Source organism: Centroberyx affinis, unplaced genomic scaffold (genome assembly GCF_046629955.1).
Source record: "Centroberyx affinis isolate AG114_WGS23_722 - 3 ecotype Tasmania unplaced genomic scaffold, CSIRO-AGI_Caff_v1 ptg004027l_1, whole genome shotgun sequence".
NCBI classification, from domain to species: domain Eukaryota; kingdom Metazoa; phylum Chordata; class Actinopteri; order Beryciformes; family Berycidae; genus Centroberyx; species Centroberyx affinis.
In genome coordinates, this window is record NW_027281828.1 from 47,407 (window position 1) to 67,349 (window position 19,943).

The 19,943-nt window shown below is 42.0% G+C and overlaps 2 protein-coding genes across 2 annotated transcripts; one reads left to right on the forward strand and one right to left on the reverse strand.

Moving 5' to 3' along the window:
- Nucleotides 1–1,865: 1,865 nt before the first annotated feature.
- glsl (glutaminase like) lies at nucleotides 1,866–15,176 on the reverse strand. The gene is made up of 21 exons (XM_071542165.1): nucleotides 15,055–15,176; nucleotides 13,439–13,539; nucleotides 12,301–12,350; nucleotides 11,420–11,684; nucleotides 10,429–10,564; nucleotides 10,269–10,335; nucleotides 9,018–9,130; nucleotides 8,030–8,159; nucleotides 7,625–7,692; nucleotides 7,364–7,527; nucleotides 6,897–6,955; nucleotides 6,763–6,807; nucleotides 6,625–6,683; nucleotides 6,074–6,140; nucleotides 5,943–5,993; nucleotides 5,305–5,481; nucleotides 4,952–5,083; nucleotides 4,741–4,833; nucleotides 4,576–4,637; nucleotides 3,502–3,642; nucleotides 1,866–2,809 (listed from the first exon to the last, which is right to left on the reverse strand). The coding sequence occupies exons 1-21, from the start codon at nucleotides 15,099–15,101 to the stop codon at nucleotides 2,722–2,724; spliced, it is 2,115 nt and encodes a 704-aa protein (XP_071398266.1). The 5' UTR covers nucleotides 15,102–15,176; the 3' UTR covers nucleotides 1,866–2,721.
- An 823-nt stretch (nucleotides 15,177–15,999) lies between these two features.
- On the forward strand, nucleotides 16,000–19,408 carry cunh15orf40 (chromosome unknown C15orf40 homolog). The gene is made up of 5 exons (XM_071542187.1): nucleotides 16,000–16,254; nucleotides 17,145–17,274; nucleotides 17,940–18,067; nucleotides 18,651–18,825; nucleotides 19,136–19,408. The coding sequence occupies exons 1-4, from the start codon at nucleotides 16,051–16,053 to the stop codon at nucleotides 18,738–18,740; spliced, it is 552 nt and encodes a 183-aa protein (XP_071398288.1). The 5' UTR covers nucleotides 16,000–16,050; the 3' UTR covers nucleotides 18,741–18,825; nucleotides 19,136–19,408.
- The last annotated feature ends 535 nt before the right edge of the window (nucleotides 19,409–19,943 follow it).

Consider the following 19,943-nt stretch of genomic DNA (forward strand, 5'->3'; position numbering starts at 1 on the left):
ATGAACTTCAGGTAATCTTTTTTTTTTATCAGAATGGATAAACAGCATTTTGGAAATCATCTCTATAAATGCTCTACTCAATTCACAAACTATTTTTTCCTCAACCTCTACTAAGTCAGTACATACTAGGGTCTATTTCTCATTTATTTATTTCTCATTTCTTTTTAAAGCGAGTGTGAATGAGTGCCTACCTGCCCCTGCTGCCCCACTGTGCGCTCAGCAAGATAATGACTCAGAACGCCTCAGCATGTAACAGCAAACCTGAGCTGCATGCAGAGAGCAGGCCAAATGTAGCCTCTGGCTGTGTGTGTGTGTGTGTGTGTGTGTGTGTGTACTATACGAGAGAGAGAGAGGAAGAGAGAGAGAGAGAGAGAGAGAGCAGAGAAAGGGATTATATTTCATTAAAAGTTGACACATCCACACATCCCTTTCTTTGTCATTGAGACCTACAAGAGGAGCAGAGAAGGGATTTACCCTCACAAAGAAATGCAGAATACAGTATATACATGTTACTGAGGTATGATCTGAGGAACAGCCGCCATATAAGAGAAATTCACTATCAATACATGAAGAGTTGTGCTCCAAACAGTGGTGGAAGAAGTACTCAAATCCTTAAACTGAAGTAAAAGTTGCAATACCTTAATGGGAAAATACTTCATTAAAAGTAAGTTCTGCAGTCAAAAGTTTACTTAAGTAAAAGTATAGAAGTATTAGCAGTGAAATGAACTGAAGTATGAAAAGTAAAAGTCGTCATTCTGTCAGAGAGAGATTTTAATGTTGTCAGTCTAACTGCTCCATATACTGTTGGGGAGTTTAAACTCTAAGAATGCAACATATTTTATGAGTTTATCATATGTTTTGCGTGTAAAACCTTATTCTGCAAAGTAACTAGTAACTCCAGCCGTCAGATAAATGTAGTGGAGGAAAAAGAACAAGATTTCCCTCTGAGATGTAGTGGAGGAAAAATAGAAAGTCTCACAGAATGGAAATACTCAAGTAAAGTGCCAGAACCTCAAAATTATACTTAATATATAGAGGCTGTTAAAGCTGTTTAGAGGAATAGTTCATATTATTTGACAGATCTGTTGTTTTTCCCAAGACATTTCAGAGCAACACCAAAATAATCTTGATATACGATATTATCTTGATAATTATTAATACAATGAAAACCTTAAAAGCAATACTGTAATATATTCCAATTACTTAAAAACTAATTTATCATATCAATCACAAGACATTTCTCTTTTTAAAACACCTTTTAATGTAAGACTGTCTACCGTATGTGAAATATTAGATTTTTTTCTTAAAAAACAACATGCTAAAATGCTGGTCTAGCTTATAGAAACTGTAAAGATAGTCTTAAACAACACAAATAAAAATCCAAACAGCATCTAAAATAAATAAAGTCAAATGAGTCTCAAATAAAGTGCTGCTGGTCTGAATCCACTTCAACTCTGGATTCAGACTGCAACATGAATATAATAATTTATTAGAGCGCTCCCCCTTTTGGGGAAAATAAAACATCAATCTACTGTTTTTAATCACAATATATAGCAATACCAGTTATTGTCCCATCATTCACCCCCACTGTCCTGTCCAACTGTCCCACACCAGCAGATCTTGTCCAGATAACAACCCCCTGTTGTGTTTTGTGGCGTTTTCATTTCTCAGTTCAACACTTGGAATCAGCTGTTGTATTTCATCAGTTGTACTTAAAATATTTTCCAGTGCTGGCAGGTTCACACACATCCGGCTCACACTGACAACCAAGAACTACAACCACAAAAAAACTTGACACGTGTTCAGTTTCTTTTCTTTTCTTAATGTTTCTTTATTTTATACTGCAAAGTATATGAACATGTAAAAACAAACAAAACTAATTTATACTGACAGTATTACATATTTTGGTGTTTCCTGCTGTCCCTGCCTGCTGTGTGTCTGTGACAGAGCAGTGGGCCCAACAGGTCTGAACTGTCTTAGCAGGAGGCTGAGGGTTCGGCATCCCCAGACTTGTTATCCTCAGATTTTTTGGAGGTGTCCATCAGAGCTGGCTTTCAAACTGCCCTTATTATTTAGTTTCAGTCTTTCAATAGGCCTCTACTCCAGTGATTCTCAACCTTTTTCATATCAAGGAGCCCTAATTTAGTCCACATTAAAGCCACGGACCCCCATTTGATGAGTTTTTGTCTCTCAGACCCAAATCTGAGAATATTTTTGTTGTTAGATATGATTTTGTCCAGAAAACTATTTATATTGTAGGTAGAGAGATAACAGTGAAACTATGATCAAAATAGTCATTCTTCTACATTCTCTAATTGTGATAACTTCTTGTAAATTAAGTAATGGTGAAGTTTAACAATTCATCAATTTGCTAGGGACCCCCTGGAACCCCCTCAAGGACCCCTGGTGGTCCCCAGACCCCACGTTGAGAACCACTGCTCTACTCTATATGGTATTTGTGGAATTGAGCAGGTCAAAGCCTTGACTGGCAGTTTTATTGCATGGCTGGAGGAGAGCACACCCATACTGTAAATCTATTGCTCATGTCCTTTATTTTTAAATGTTTATATTAGGCAATCCACAATCTCACCTGGGGCTGAAAACAGGCCAGAGTTGGGGCTGCTGTCTACATGTAGACTGATATGTATAGATTGATAAGTGCAGTCTACTGTCTATATGACTGATATGTATGGTGTAGTGTTGTTGGTGGATGGGAGCGGGTCAGGCGGCCCCCTGCGGCCCCTGCAGCAGGCGGACTGCAGCTTCCTGGTTGTGCCTCCTGGCCTCCTGCAGAGGAGAGCTCCCCCACCTGGTGGAACCACAGAACTACATCAGACACTCTGGGTGAAATACCTGGGTGAAAGTAAAAATCCCCTTGGCAGAGACTGAGAAATGTATTTTAATACCCTATTTTCTTGGTTTTCTCATGTGTGAAAGTGCAGGATGGATAAATATATAATTTAAGAAGGTCATTCAGACAAGGATTTACAAGTTTGCTATTATTCTTGAGGAATTGTGATTATTGTAGCTTGATGTCTGGATGACAATATTGTTTCTCTTCCATATGTACTTGATTGTTAATTCAATGAGATGAGCTGTTTGTTGTGTTTATGGGGTTATAGTGTGTATAAGTGTGTATGACTGTATGTGTGGTGGACCCCAGGAAGAACAGCCAATGTTTATGCTGGTGCTAATGGGGATCCTAATAAAGACATAAAGACACACTCTGAGCAAAACCAACATCTGTGTAAATACCTGTGGACAGATAGAGTCATATAATAATAAGAAGAAGAGGAAGAGGAGGGAATTGTCCCTGTTAATTAAATAAATAAAAAATAAAATAGTGAGCTGAAATCCACAAATAAGATCCCAGTGTCGAAGCCAAAGGTGTCCAGCTGTAAAAAATAAACAATAACATTGGGATCCTCATTCCCATCATTCCAAGGCCTCCTTGATTGATGTCAGGTTAGACTGATAAAACTAGAGCCGATTGGTCCTCACCTGTCCCTGAGGGCGGGGTTTGCTCCGGCGTTCTCCAACAGGAAGCGGATGACCTCGGCGTGACCCTCGGCGGCCGCCACATGCAGAGCCGACCTGCCGTCGTAGTCGACAGCGTTTACATCCACCCCAGACAGGAAGTACCTGCAGACAACCAGAGAAGAAGAGAAATGACAGGAGGCATTCACCTGTCTGTCAGCTCCGCCTGGCAGCATCGCCACCTGCTGTACTCTGTAGAACCTGGCACCAAAGATCAGCCAATAGCAGATGGCAATTTCAGTAACATGCTTTTTACCAGTAGATGTCAGGCTTTACACAGATTTGGGTTTGGGGTTTAGTTGCTCTTTAACAGTTTAGGTTCTGTCTACAGTCGGCTCTGTCTGCAGTGTAGGATCTTGCCTTCATGAAATTCTTGAAATCTCAGGACTAGTGCCAGGTTGTCATCAACAAATGACACATGTGACATATCACATACTATTTTTATGCTACAAAGTTGCTATGAGCCTAGTCACAAGCATTTCATTGTTCAGAATGACCCTGTGTTATACTGCACATATGACAATAAAAACACTTTGACTTTGAGTTGCAGGTATTTTCAGGGACAGTCTTGCCTTTGGCCCCAGCAGCCAGAGGGCCAAACAAAAGACAAGAATAGAACTAATATAAACATATTTTTAATCCATTTAAGAAAGAAATGTATTGAAAAACACTACAAAACAATAAATTGTCTCTCATTTTCCTTGCCACTGCATCAGTAGTTGAGAGAGAAGTAAAAATAAAAAAATAAAAAAAAAGCAAAGCTACCCATGTGGGGTTGAAAAACAAAAAAACTGCCCTTGCATGCATACTTTTGCTCAGCCCAACTTGAAAGTAATGTATAGAAAGGATGGAGTAAAAAGGGAAAGGGTTGGGATTCAGAAGGGCCCATGCTTGCCTTATTGGGCCCCCAAATTACTAAGTCCACCCCTAGGTATTTTCAGGAAAGCAATGAATCTTGAAGAATGACTTCAAGATACACTTTGAGCTACGACAGGCTTTGGGAAAGCCACCCAGGTCAGTGCAGAGGAGTTCTGGTACCTTCTGAGTGACTGAACGTCTCCTTTAAAAGCTGCCAGCAGGATGTTCATGATCTGGTAGCCCTGCAGAGGAGAGGAGGCCTGGTGAATGAGAGTCATACTGATCTTGTGGAGACTGAGATAGGCTGGTCTGGGATCAGAATAAAGCAGCAGAAGCAGAGCAAACCTCAGATTCAGCCTTCCACTGCCGGTAGGCCAGAACCTGCCTGAACGGAGTCCTGATGTCAAAACTGTGCAGCTGAAACGTCGATATCAGCTCCTGCAAATACAAACATCCTGACTGTTAGAAAGAACCGGAAATCATCAACATCCTACATCACCTACATCTATAACATGTCTTCACTTCTACATCAGATGCTGCAGGATGGAGGCCTCACCTGGCAGAAGTGGACGGCCCTCCAGGGGTTTCCAGAGGCGTCTAACTCTGGACAGAAAGCCATCAGTCCCAGAACACCAGGCACCACGGCCAGCAGGGAGCCATGGCTGCTGGACACCGCTGGTATGGATGTCTACAACACACACACACACACACACACACACACACACACACACAAACACACACACATGATTTGGGATATTGTTACATGATCCTGCCACAAGGGTGCGCTCTCTCCCAAATAAAGGAACATTGTTTGATGAGTCTCACAGAGTGGAAATGCTGGATTGATTTACATTATTTATATTTATACTGCAGTGATTTAACTGTGTGTGTTTAGTTGTCTGTGTGGACCTTGTAGTGGAAGGTAGTGGAGTAATCCTTCATCCCTGCCACCTGCATCATGGACAGCATACTCCGCGTTGCCGCCGGCGACAGCACCTGGTCACCTGACAGCGGGCAAAGGCCCCCATTGGCTAATGATGCGGCCATGGCGGCTCCTGATTCACAGGTGATTTCTGTTGAGGCGCACTGTCAGACAGCAGAGACACAATACAGACGCATTAGAGCAGTGGTTCTCAACGTGGGGTCCGGGGACCACCAGGGGTCCTTGAGGGGGTTCCAGGAGGTCCCCAGCAAATTGATGAATTGTTAAACTTCACCATTATTTCATTTACAAGAAGTTAACACCATTAGAGTATGTAGAAGAATGACTGTTTTGATCATAGTGTCACTGTTATCTCTCTACCTACAATACAGATAGTCATGCAGTTCTGGACAAAATCATATCTGACAATAAAAATATTCTCAGGTTTGGGTTCAAGATTCAAAATCTCATCAAATGGGGGTCCGTGGCCCTAATGTGTGCTAAATTAGGGGTCCTTGATATGAAAAAGGTTGAGAATCACTGCATTAGAGACACGGGTGAGACGGCTGAAGAGTCTGCATGCTCAGGATAAATAACTTTCAAAAGCAGAGCAGTGGTGTTGTACCTGCAGCATCAGATCCAGAGCAGCGTTGATGTCGGCCTTCTCTGGAAAACACTGAAACACAGGATATGGGTTAGAGCAGGCGGGAGGTGGAGTGGGCCGGTCGGTCCTGATGGAGCGGAGACAATCTTTACCTTCTTCTCCTGCAGGTAGAAGGACAAGGCGTGGAGCCGGACGCTGGCCTTCCTGCTGCTCTGGTAGCTGACGGTCACACACACAACAACACATGAGGAAGTGACGCTTTCTTTCCGCCGTATGTCTTCACAAAAGAGATGTGCCCTCCATAAGTATTTATACTCAAGCATTGTTCTTAAAAGTACAGTATTTTTCAGGTGACTTGCTCGTACATTGCTGCAGTAGGCTATTTACATTTAGAGAATTTAATACTTTTACTCCTCCACATTAACCTGCTGTGTCCTCAGTTTGTTAGACTAATGAACCAGCCAACCAATCAGAGAGAGTATAACTAGACCTTCAGTTAGTACAGTAAGTACTACTTTCACCAGAGTACTACTGTATCAGAGGATTACTACTTTTGCCTGAGTATTTCTCTCTCAAAATATTAATATTTTTACCAGAGCACTACTGTATGAGAGTATTAAACCAGTATTTTCCACTACCAGAGTTTCTCAAAGTCAGAGTATTTATCCAAGTATTACTACAGTTCCTTAAGCAGTATGAGTACCTGGTGCAGTTTAAGTTGGCGTGCTCCTTGTTGCAGAGCCTCCGGACGACGTTCAGCACCTACAGACAGAGAGTAAACAGAGTCAGTCTGTTTCTGGGGGGACTTTTGTAGTTTTTACCTGCCGTCTGCTTCACTTACTGAGTCGTACTTCTCCTCCTCCTCTGCACACAGCCTCCCCGCCAGCTGGAGACACACGGAACAGAGTATCAGAGGAAGTGACATCACCGTCAACAGGAAATGGATGGATGCATGGGTGGATGAGTGTGAGTTACCTGTAGTAAAGATGTAGTAACGATGGCTCCGGTCTCCGTTAGCGGACTGTGAGGAATTCCTGTAGGGAGAAAAGTCAGTCAAACGGTCAGGGGTCATGTTAATTTTAACATGCTAGCTATGTAACATTAGCTATTGTGCAGATCAAATGTGTTGACAACAAGACAGTGTTGGTTAGCTGACCAGATACTATGGTTAGCTAGCTAACAAGCTGATATTATCTAAACATTAAATCAATCAGATGGATCAGTGAAATGATCAGTTCAGTCAAAAACAGCACAGAAATTAACTGTGCAACTGTACTGAATAAACTGTTCAGTTTTGTTGAGATGAAGTTTTATGATGTTCTCAGTGTTTCTCTCGAACCTTGTAAACCTCCAATATGGCCGCCACAGGGTGCATTATGTCACCTGAGAGCCCTCTACAGTCTTAAACCAGAATGATGTCAGTTGATAGTGAGGTTGTGAACCTGTTTTGGTGAGGGTGAAGGGAGAGTCGTATCTGGAGAACTCCTCCACTCCAACGTATCTGTGGACGAAGTCGGAGCCCAGCAGGTCCACCGCCACGCCGTAGACCAGCGGCCATGACACCTCGCCCAGAACCAGAGACCCCGCCCAGTCACCCAGAGACAGCCTGAGGGACAGACAGGTAGGTAGACAGGAAGATAGATGAACAGAGAGATGATGGCAGAGCAGCTGGCTTTACTTTTAATTCATTTTGACAGACGTACCTCTGTCCATCCACAGTGCAGACTGAGACGCCCCACTTAGCGTTGTCCATGCCCTCCTTTTCCTTCTCCTGATTGGACAAAGGTTTCGTTCATCATCTCTAAACAGCTTTCATTTCCATGTCAGCACCAAAGATAAAGCCCACAGTGTTTAATTTGCTTGAATAAAACACTAATCAAAAACATTGATTCAACAGTATCCAGACATTTCAAGGGTCAATCCACCCAGCTTTTCTCTTTTGGTCCAGGATTTTGACCAAAAAAGAAATCTGGTCACAAGTCCACCTGTTGCTGTATTCATGTTACGACTACATTATGTTTGACCCTAGAATCTTATAAGGATTATGGGGCAGGGTGGGGGGAAGTTGTGGCTGACCTCTGACCTCCAGGTGTCAGAGCAGAACTCACCTGGACAGACGACAGCTGGCGACACTTCGAAAACAACTTCTGAGTCTCTTCAGTGAAGGTAGAAAAATCTGGAATGACAAATCGTCCCTGCAGAGCTTTCAGGATGAGGGACACGAATCCTGTGACGCACCTAGAGCGGGAAAAACACACAACAGCATCAGAACCAGAACCACAACATCAGAACCTGAACTAGAACCACAGCATTAGAACCAAAACCACAACATCAGAACCTGAACTATATATATATATCACGCCTTGACTACTGCAACTCCTTACTGGCAGGGCTCCCAGCATGTACGCTCAAACTCCATTCGATCCGCATTCGAGTCCCTCTCAATCTTTAAGAAAAGGCTAAAGACCCAGCTCTTTAGCGAACACCTTCTCACCTGATGGACTGAAAATTCTTCCTCTGCCTCTATGCACTCTATGCATTGCCTCTATGCACTGCCTCGTGGCACCTATGTCCTGTCGGACTACAACTTAGCTTTATGGCACTTACTCTCGTTCTCTTCTAGATCCTTACTTGTGTTGTATGAAAATCTCATGTGTACGTCGCTTTGGATAAAAGCATCTGCCAAATGGGAAATTGTAATTGTAACTAGAACCACAGCATTAGAACCAGAACCACGATCAGAAAAACAACCACTACAACAACCAGTACCAAAACGAGAACCACAACAACATTGATAACCACAATTAAAATCAGAACCAGAACTACAACCACAACCACAACCAGAGAGGAATCCTGTGATACACCTATAGTAGCAAAACACCACCGTAACATCAGCTTTAGTGGGAGATACAGCAGTGTGTCATCTGCATAGCAATGAAAGGGGATAGCAAATTTCTGAATGATTTGAACAGTGGCTCCAGCAAAAAATCATTGTACAAGGCACTCTGAGAACTGCTGTTTCTGACTGGATCATAAAATATATTCTCTCGTTCCTCATATGGATTGTATGATCACAGACATGAACCAGGTTCTGACCTGTGGAAGGAGGATCTGTCCACCGTTCCCTCTGCATCCTGCAGTTTCCTCAGGTGGAAGAAACACTCTCTGAGCCGGGGGTCTGATCTGTGCAGACCGGAGCTCCAGACAGCCTGACAGGGAAAACAAGCGCACCCATAACCCTCAACTCACCCAGCAGTCCTGAACACAAACTCAAAAACAGCAAAAACACATATACTGTATATGTTAAGTGATAATAAGATAAGATAAGCTAAGATAAGATAGCACTTTATTAATCCCCTTGGAAAAATTCAGGATGTGCAAGATTCTTGTTTTTCTTTATTTTGGCGACTTTGCTTTGTGGTAAAGAGACTCATTATAGACCGCGGCTTCTTATATTTCTTCTACCTTCTTATATTTTTTTCCAAACAAACAGCTGTTGCTGCTTCTGTAAACATAAAACACATCACGTTCTGTGCGTCTGATGATTTTTCCTGGGAAATAGGGAAACCTCTCATAGGTGTTTAGAACAGCAAATATAAAAGCCTAGATATAGGTTGAATCGCTGTTGTGCTATACCAGTCAGCAATAAAGAGTAGCAAAATGGTACATTTATTTATATGAAAAAGTTGCAGATTATTACTTTAAACATAGATCAGTAATGACCACATATAGCAGGAATGTAGTGTTAAATCAAAAAGGTGGGTAAACTGTGTGCTCCAGTTGGTGTTCATCATGAGGCAAACAACCACCAATAGAAACAAAAATCCATAATTTCAGAAAATCATTAATTTATGCTTTTACATCTTAAAGGATATCAGTTTGACACTAGTTATATATCGAAATTCAATATATCGCAACACACAAATGTGACAATACGTATCGTGGAGCAGAAAAATGAATTGCGATATTTGCTCCATTTTATTCTGCTGTAGTAAATTATATTAGTTGCACTTTGTAATGACATTTTTAAATTGTTGTTTACATTCTAACAGCCAGTGGCATCGCTAGAAAGATTTGTGTGTCAGAAATAAACATAATTCTGCACAGTCAGACTTTGTTGTCACGGCACTTTTTATTTATTACATCATATCACGGTTGTATCGAATCGTGAACCTCATGTCACATATCGAATCGTATCATGAGATAAGGAGATCATTCCATCCCTACTGCTTATGATGATGTATTCTATGAATCTGTGTTATAAAGATATGTCAGCCTCAGAAGGTGGGTGAAGGGAGTTCGGGTGGGTTTGCCCTCCACTGCGTCCCTGCATGTGAGAGAAAATACCTCAAAGAACTGGTTGATGTTGATTCTTCCGTCTGAGGCGAAGCTGTCGAACAGAACGTCCGCCGCCCTGAAACAACACAAACAACACAGTCACTGCTGTCGGACGGCAGGTTTGGCTGACAGCTTCCTAACCGGAACAGAGAGTGAGTTACAGACTTACGCCCTGCGCTTGGACGGGCCCTGCTGGGGGGGGAACCAGGGCTGGGCGGGGGGGAAGCCTCTGTCCTCCGGTTGGACCACCGCCGTCTGGGGAAGAGGAGGCTTCAGACAGCCGTTACTGACCGACAGAGGGACCGCTGCACAGACAGGCACAGCTTGTTAGTATGACTTTATTTATTATGTTGTAATAATAATAATAATAACTTTATTCAAACAGAATGCAACTCAAAGCTTTACATAAAATAAAAGGATTAAAACAATTACAAAAACAAAAGCAAAATTTTCAAGCAAAATCAAAAATACAAGCAAAAGCAAGACAGAAATTAAAACAGTAATATGTCTCATTAAAAAAGAAAGAAAAGAAGATAAAAATAGGTAAGGATTATAATAAAAATGTAAGTAAGGATAATAGTGATGTCAGTTGTGTTGCAACATGTCTTGTGGACACCAGGAAGACTAGCGGTGACTGAGGCACCAGCTAAAGGGAATCAAAAAAAGTAAACGTCATCCCCCGTGAATGATGCAGGCGTCCCATCGGCCAATCAGTTACAAGATGTATCATCAAATCCAAGCTTCACCAAAATTGGAGTGTTGGTCTAGCAGTTCAGTTATGGTCTTTCAGAGTTTGAAATTTTGTCCTTTAGTTATAGCGCCCCCTTCAGGCCCCTTAGTGTAATTTGTAAGGATAGCCGGAGTTGTGTAGCACGTGTTGCTTTTGTGGCAGTTTGACCTACCGTGTAGCAGAGTTTCAGAGTTTGAAATTTTGAACATTTTTGAAATCTTTAGTTAAAACACCTCAATCAGGCCAATCTAGTCTAGTAATTTTTTTAAACACCAGAACAGAGTGAAACAATGCATCCAAAAGACAGAACAATACTACAGAGTGGAGGACGATAAAGGCAGGACAGACAGAAAGAACTGGTTTCAACAGAACAGATCGGAACTGATCTTTTCAGCCACTGGACATCCTGGACCAGAACCTACAGCTGTACCTGCTGATCCAGGACTGACAAGGCTGATGGGTTTCTGGACCGGACTCTGGACCGGACTCTGGACCGGACTCTGGACCGGACCCTGGACCGGACTCTGGACCGGACTTTGGACCAGACTTTGGACCGGGTTCTGGACTTGAGTCTGGACCGGACTCTGGACCGGACTCTGGACCGGACTCTGGACTGGACTCTGGACCGGGTTTTGGACCAGGTGCTGGACTGGGTGCTGGATCAGGTTCCTGGGCAGGGGGCGGGGCGGCGTATTCTTGGAAACAAACATCATGACAGACAGAGGAAGGAGTCAGAGAGAGAGAGAGAGAAAGAGAGAGAGAGAGAGAGAGAGAGAGAGAGAGAGAGAGAGAGAGATAGAGATCACATTCCACAAATTGACCTTAAAGTCACAATGAAATGAAAAATGACTGTCACCTTGTTACCTATCTAAACACCAAAAAATTTACAAAGGTTTCTATTTTCCTATATTTTTACATTGAAATCCCATTACATTTACTTTCTGGATAACAGGATAGTTTTAGTGGTGACTTCATTATGCACCAGGAGCCATAAATAAAAATTCTAACCAATAAAACCATCACAGAGTTTTGAACAATCCTGCCTGGAATTATACTGTTGAAGCTTTCTGTTCAGACTAAAGACATCAAGACTGTCTGACCCTCTGTCTGTTTCTGTCAGGAGGAGGAAGAGGAGGAGGTGGAGGAGGAGGAGGAGGTATGAAGGCAGGTTTCCCTCCAACTCTTTGATCTACAGATCAGAGTTTGACTGAGGAACACACTGATGTGAGCGTGAGCGTGTGTGTGTGTGTGTGTGTGTGTGTGTGTGTGTGTGTGTGTGTGTGTGAGACAGACAGGTTAAGGCAGGTCTACCTGGTTCTCAGTGTTCCTCTGCTGGCTCCTGTCTGTCATCCGTCCGTCTTCTGCCAGAGAGAAGAGCAGAGAAACTCCTTCAGCTGTCAGTTGTTTCTGTTGTTACTAAAACAAACTGTTCATCACTCAGAGGCTTCAGTTTCTGAGCTGTTGACAAATCACAAGTCCTGTTTTTCTGTTCTGTTAAGGCCACACCCACTTAATCTAAACCCTCACTGATTGGCCAGAGTAGTTTCACGCTGGGTGCACTCGTTTACGGTGACGTACCGGCCGGGAGGAGTTAAAGCAGCCCTCCGGGTGGCAGGCTGCTGACCGGAATCCAGCCAATAACCAAAGTGGAAAGCCACAATCTGACCAGTAAAACCAGTCCAGTACCTTCTCTGGTGTTCATACCAGTTAAGAACACATGAAGATTTAGCTGAATATGAGCATCGGTTTGCCCTTTGCGGTCGTTTCCTGCCGTTGGTTGGTTAACTTATAATTATTTAAATTCTTAGTCCTTTTTTAGTACCTTTTTATCCTAGTATTTTTTATATTGTTTTGTTTTGTACTTGTATTTGCCTGCACCATGATCTGAGAGAAACAGCATTTCGATCCTCTGTATGTCCTGTACATATGGCAGAATTGACAATAAAGTTGACTTTGAAATAGGACTTTGAAATTACTCCTAACGAACCGCAGTGCAGTTCTCCTGTTAGAGGACTGAGACTCTTGGTGCCGTTATTTGGTGCCACCAGAGTTCAAAGGTCATTGCTCTCACCTGGATAAACCAACTGAACTAAAGGAGGAAACACTGCAGAGTTCAGATAAACCGATCAGAACAGACTGATGTGAACGCAGCCTAAATAAGTGCTAGGCTTCGTAACAGTGTGAATGTGTTAAACTGTAAAAATGAATGGGAAAAACTGAAAAATAAAGGTTAAAAAATAGATTTAGGGGTGGAGCCATAGCCCACCCCTCCAGCCAATCAGCAGCTCTGTGGTGATGAGTGACGTCTGGACAGAGCAGAAACTCTTAGTTTAGCTCCCCCCAAGAAAATACCTAACACACCACTAATCACAGGGTGGTTCACATCTCACACCCACACACACACACCACACACACACACACACACACACACACACACACACATACAGACCTTTCATATCTGGGTCTTTATTGGGCTCCAGCAGTTTGTTGCCGTCCAGACCGCCGTAACGCTTCCTCCATTTCCGTCTCAGAGAAGGAGTCCTCTGGAAACTACACAGTTCAAAACAGCATTTCTCTACTTAGACGTTCATTTAAAAATTAAAAACCTTCTAGCAAGGTAAGTAGCTATAAAAATGATTAAAGCAAAAAAAATCATCAGGACTTCCACAGTCAACCACCTTACAACAACATCATACAAATAACCAATCCATTAGGCACAGTACCAATACTACCAGTGGTGGAAGAAGTACTGAGATCTTTTACTTAAGTAAAAGTAGCAATACAACAATGTAAAGATACTCCATTACAAGTAAAAGTCCTGCATTCAAAATCTTACTAAGTAAAAGTACATAAGTATTGGCAGCAAAATGTACTTAGAGTATCAAAGTAATACATGTACATGTAAGCAGCATTTTAAAGTTGTCAACGTGAAGCTAATCTTAACAATTTAGCTATACTTTTGGGTAGTATAATCCATAACAATGCTATATCATAGTTATTTTATAAAGATGATCAAATGTTTTAAATATAAAATATTGATCTGAAAGGTAACTAGTAACTATAGCTGTGAAATAAACTAGTAACTATAGCTGTGAATATTTCCCTCTAAAATGTAGTGGAGTATAAGTACAAAATAGCATAAAATGGAAATACTCAAGTAAAGTACAAGTACCTCAAAATTGTACAGTACAGTACTTGAGTAATTGTACTTCGTTACTTTCCACCACTGACTACTACCACTGATACTACTACTACCATTACTACTATTACCACTACAACTACAGCTACTGCTACCACTACTAGGATACTGTTACTACTAATAATAATAATACTAGTACACTTTAGTTAAGGACCATTTGGTTTTTGTGCTGTGACATTATTAAGGGCTTCAAGTCCTGATGAAAACATCACAAAACATTAGAATTAATCAAAGAACCAAAAACAGAGAAAGAAGAAACAAAGAAATAACATGAGTGGACAAAATATTAGGAACAGCTGCTGTCTCCATGAATCAGACTGATCAGGTGAATCTGATCCTTTATTGATCAACTAGTGAAATGAGCTGCTGTATTGATTGGTTGAGACAAAAACCTGAAGACTGTCCCCTGTCATAATGTTTGAACCAAACCTTTCTCACAGCAGCCAGCATTAACCTGAACTGGAACCAGTACAGTTCTGGTCAGGAGGTCAAACAGAAGGCCTGTACTGACCCAGGGCCAGCCTCTCTAGGACAGCACTGTCTTTACCATCTTTACTCTCTTTCCTGTCTTTCCTGTCTTTATTGTCTTTTCCATCTTTCCTGTCGTTTCTGTCTTTTCCATCCCTCTTGTCTGTTCGGTCTCGTCTGGTGAAGCTCTGCCACGTCTCAGCCTGTCCCTCACCAACTCAGCAGGAATGTAAAACTGGAATGCTTCCAGCTTTACAGCGGCTTCATTACATAGAAAAGCCTGAACATTGTTTAGGAATGGACTTCCCTACAGGCAGCAGAAGGCAACAAGCAGACAGAATAAACCAGGCAGAGTCACTCTGGTGAAACAGGTAGTTTTGGTAAATCCTCTTCCTTACCACAGGTACGAGCTGTCCTCTGCCTCCTGGCTCTGGCTGTTCTCCATGGAGGATTTAACCTGCGTTAGTCCGGTTATTCTGTGAAAAGGCCTTCATGTAAGACTGTTAGAGGCAGTTAGTGCAGCGACTGGCTGCCTCAGTGAGCATGTCTGCAGGCTATAAACTTTCCTTAATGAACGGGATGGTTAGGAAGGGAGGGGAAACCAGCCAGCGCCTGCAGACACTCCCAGCTTCTCCGCTGAGCTCCACACTTACCACACACTGCTAAACAAAGAAAATGCTAACTAATTACAAAATGATGTCAGCAGAAAGACAATACAAAATGGGAAACAGAAATTATAGAAACCACAGACACTTTAGAAGTTAAGCAACAGCTAAACAGGACAAAGAAAAGGATCTAAGTCTTTAAGCTCATTGACTGAGAATGAAAAGTGTTGCTGCTACTACATGAGTATCAGTGATGTTTATATGAAAACTTTTGTGAAAAAATTAAACATTTGAGGATTGCTTCAGTTTTTAAATTCTGCACAAACAATGAGCACATTGGACCTTCCAGTACTGTCTTACTGTTTATATTTTACAACAAATCTGACTGAAACACATCGGTTTCTGTTTAGCTGCATTATTCAAAGCAGTAGACATACAGTCTGTGTATTTTTGGCAGCCCTATATATAGTAACTTGCATAGGCCTATACATGGCTATGAATATGCTTTGAAAAGGACATTTTGGGGGGGGAAATAAAATTTTATTTTAATTCAATAATATTCTTCCATAAATGTATTTTTTTATTTTCACTCTGGTACTTAATATAACTACTCAATAACATTGCAACGTGTTTGTCAATAAGGCTTTTATTTTGAAAATTATTATCGGAAGTCCATTTGATTATGTGAGGTTAGTTGATTTTATTTTGAAACAGGAAGTCCTGTTGTTTACTGTCTGCAACTAGCTTGTGTGTTCTCTGCCTAGCCGACAGCTAACAGCTAACTGGCAGATGTTTGGCCGGTTGGGTTTAACCGGCAGTTTTATCCGGTTATTTCCTTGTTTTCAGCACTTCAGATTAAACCGTTTCTCTGACTTCGTCCCGGTGCTCTGCTGTCGGTTTACTGTCCGTTCCCGGTCCAGTCTGTCTGTACCCGGTGTTCACTGGCGACGGGGTTATTCTGGAAAACGTCAAATGCCTAAAAAAGACAAAGCTGTGAGTTAATACACTTAACTATAACTAACCGGTCCATACTGTTAACCAGGTCATACTGGTTTAAAGTTCCCTGTAATCAGTCTGGTTCAGACGTTAAAGGACAGTTAACTAACCCCTGCATTATATGAACCAGGTTAAAGCAGTCAACATTATACAAGGGTTAGTTAACTGTTCTTTAACCTGGTTCACATTATACAGGGGTTAGTTAACTGTTCTTTAACCTGGTTCACATTATACAGGGGTTAGTTATAGTTAACTGTCCTTTAACCTGGATCACATTATACAGGGGTTAGTTTACTGTTCTTTAACCTGGATCACAATATACAGGGGTTAGTTAACTGTTCTTTAACCTGGTTCACATTATACAGGGGTTAGTTATAGTTAACTGTCCTTTAACCTGCTCAACATTATGGATGGTTAGTTAACTGTCCTTGGTTCACACTGTAACCTGGTTCATACATAATGGAGGAGTTAGTTACTAAGTTATAGTGATCCAGGTTAAAGGACAGTTAACTAACCCCTGTATAATGTGATCCAGGTTAAAGGACAGTTAACTAACCCTTGTATAATGTGATCCAGGTTAAAGAACAGTTAACTAACCCCTGTATAATGTGAACCAGGTTAAAGAACAGTTAACTAACCCCTGTATAATGTGATCCAGGTTAAAGAACAGTTAACTAACCCCTGTATAATGTGATCCAGGTTAAAAGACAGTTAACTATAACTAACCCCTGTATAATATGATCCAGGTTAAAAGACAGTTAACTATAACTAACCCCTGTATGATGTGATCCAGGTTAAAAGACAGTTAACTATAACTAACCCCTGTATGATGTGATCCAGGTTAAAAGACAGTTAACTATAACTAACCCCTGTATAATGTGATCCAGGTTAAAGGACAGGTGCCTAGCGGTGGACCGGCGGTGGTGGAAGCGTCTGGTCCGGTGGCTCGAGACAAAAGTGGAGCGGTGACCATAACGGTTCACGTGAAGCCCGGGTCCAAACACAACGGAATCACAGGTCACATTCATGCTGCATGCTTTCCAGCCATGAGCATCTTTGCAAATAACATAATAAAGTTAAATCACTAACAATAGCTCAGTACTACAACTTAAAGGAAAAGTCCATCCTCAGATACTCGCTGTTAATTTTAGTGAAATGGTGCCAGGTGATGTCACCTTCTATCTACCAAAGATCAGCCAATGGCAGATGGCAATTTCAGTAGTATGCTTTTTACCATTAGATGTCAGGCTTTACAGAGATTTGGGTTTGGTGTTTAGTTACTCTTTAACCATTAAAGTACCGGCCTTGGGCACTTAGTGTTTTAACATATTTTGGTAGTACTGACATGATTCCATCAGTGCCAAAAATGACAGTCAGTACCCAATTTATGCATAGTATTCTCTTACATCAGCACATGGCCATCCTGGTAGGAGAATAACAGGTGATTGTATTAAATTAATAGGTGATTATGATCAAATGACAGCCACAGCCAATGAGCTGTGCACGTGGTAAAGCACCATATTGGTAGCAAATGCCTGTGACATCATGAGAATACTATCAATATCCCTGAAATATCTGAAATATGGGGCTGTGCCTGTGAGTGTTGGTCAGGAATCTGAGATAAGAGTAACTTCTCTCTTTGACAGACGGACAGTAACGTGGTTTTCCATCCACTCTTCTAGACGTTTCTGCGGAGGCGGTGGGCGTTGCCGTGGCAGCGCCTCCTACAGACGGGGAGGCGAACGCCGAGCTGGTCCGCTACCTGGCCGACGTCCTGGACCTGAAGAAGAGTCACGTGGTTCTTGACAAGGTTCCTGCTCTCAGATGAAAAACACTGTCTCCTTCACCTCCTTTATCCTGTCTCCTTCATCTCCTTTATCCTGTCTCCTTCACCTCCTTTATCCTGTCTCCTTCACCTCCTTTATCCTGCCTCCTTCATCTCCATTATCTTGCCTTCTTCACCTCCTTTATCCTGACTCCCTCACCTTCTTTATGCTGACTCCTCCACCTCCTTGATCCTGTCCACATGCTTTATCCTGCCTCTTTTATCCTGCCTCCTTTACCTCCTTTATCCTGTCTCCTTCACCTCCTTTATCCAGACTCCTTCACCTCCTGACTCCCTCACCTCCTTTATCCGGACTCCTTCCCCTCCTGACTCCCTCACCTCCTTTATCCTGCCTTCTTCACCTCCTTTATCCTGCCTCCTTCACCTCCTTTATCTGGACTCCTTCATCTCCTTTATCCTGTCTCCTTCACCTCCTTTATCCTGCCTCCTTCACATTATTTATGCTGACTCCTTCACTTCCTGCCTCCTCCACGTCCTTTATCCTGCCTCCTGTCTCCTTCACACCGGTTATCCTGCCCCCTTCACCTCCTTTTTCTTTCTCTTCCAGGGCTCCAGGTCCAGAGACAAGCTCATCAGACTGGACTCCTCCCTCAGCCCAGAGGAGGTGCTGAGGAGGCTCAGACAGGCTGCAGGCTGACAGGAGGAGGTGGGAGGAGGGAGGAGGTAGACAAAGGAGGTGGATGGAGGCTGAAACAGGCTGCAGGCTGACAAGACAGAAGGAGGTACAGATTCATCACTAATTCAACTTTTAACTAATAAACATTTATTTGCAAAACATTTCTCCTCAGTCAAAATCATGAAAATTTAACAATATGGAACCTTTAAGTGTAAATGATGTCCTGTTTTGTCGTCATAGCAACACCTCTTCATGGCGTAAAGATGTGAAATATTAACACGTTCTGCATTATGGAATATGTGTAATAAATGTACATTCATATTCTGAGTCTCAATAACAAGAGGAACTGCTCTTATTACTGTTTACTACTATGATTTTTACATGAGCTGACTGAATCTACCTGTACACCATGACAGGATACTGGTGTGGGTGGAAACACTGGTGGGGCTTCACAGCTGGACCAGTATGGACACTGGAACCACTGGAGAACCAGAAGAACCAGAATATTAGCAGGGAAACTGCTGAACTGATCCACCGGTGACCAGGAGGCGTTTCCATACCTGCTACCAATGGAGAAGAGTTATCCGTCTCACTGTAGGCTGGATATCATGTTTACATGTTTTATGTTGAGATATCATGAGTGACTCAAAGTATTTTTATGTCTGTCATATAATTAAATGAGCTGATGATTACCAATAAACAGCCTTTTGATTCTGTCTGTTTTACAGATTATGACGTACTTTAATCAAATCTTTTTCATTTCATACATACATTTAATACATTTCCCTCTTTTAAGGCATTTATTTATTGGGATTTTTTATGAAAAGTAAATCAAGGATACAATGTAAAAGTTAACATACACTGTAGACAATTGCCCCTTCCCTCCCCCCAAACATCTCATCCAGGAAAGAAAAACAAACAAACAAAAGAACAAAAGAATTTCCCTCTTATTATGTTTTGTAAATTCTTCAAGATTTTATTTGAAGCAAAATTAAAAACCTGTAGCATTTTCACAATCTTATAGGTTTCTCACAGGGTCCTACTGGAAAAAGAAGAAATCCTACAGGAGTTTTTTTAACAAGGACATGAAGAGAATACTGAGAGATCCTGAATATTAAGAGAATATTGGTGTGCGTATAAATGTAGCCTCTGTTGCCTTAGAAGATGGGGGCCTCTGTCAGTCAGTGGGCTGAAACTCTGGAAGCAGGCAGTAGATGGCGCTAT

Excerpts from the sequence above, each read along its gene's own strand:
- glsl (XM_071542165.1), bottom strand. The coding sequence starts at position 15,101 with ATGGAGAACAGCCAGAGCCAGGAGGCAGAGGACAGCTCGTACCTGTG. Across the intron at positions 7,693-8,029 it reads GCCAGCTGTCGTCTGTCCAG|GAGAAGGAAAAGGAGGGCAT; the intron begins GTGAGTTCTGCT and ends TTGTCCAATCAG. Across the intron at positions 3,643-4,575 it reads GACGTTCAGTCACTCAGAAG|GTACTTCCTGTCTGGGGTGG; the intron begins GTACCAGAACTC and ends GGTTGTCTGCAG.
- cunh15orf40 (XM_071542187.1), top strand. The coding sequence starts at position 16,051 with ATGTTTGGCCGGTTGGGTTTAACCGGCAGTTTTATCCGGTTATTTCCT. Across the intron at positions 16,255-17,144 it reads TGCCTAAAAAAGACAAAGCT|GTTAAAGGACAGGTGCCTAG; the intron begins GTGAGTTAATAC and ends AATGTGATCCAG. Across the intron at positions 18,068-18,650 it reads GTCACGTGGTTCTTGACAAG|GGCTCCAGGTCCAGAGACAA; the intron begins GTTCCTGCTCTC and ends TTTCTCTTCCAG.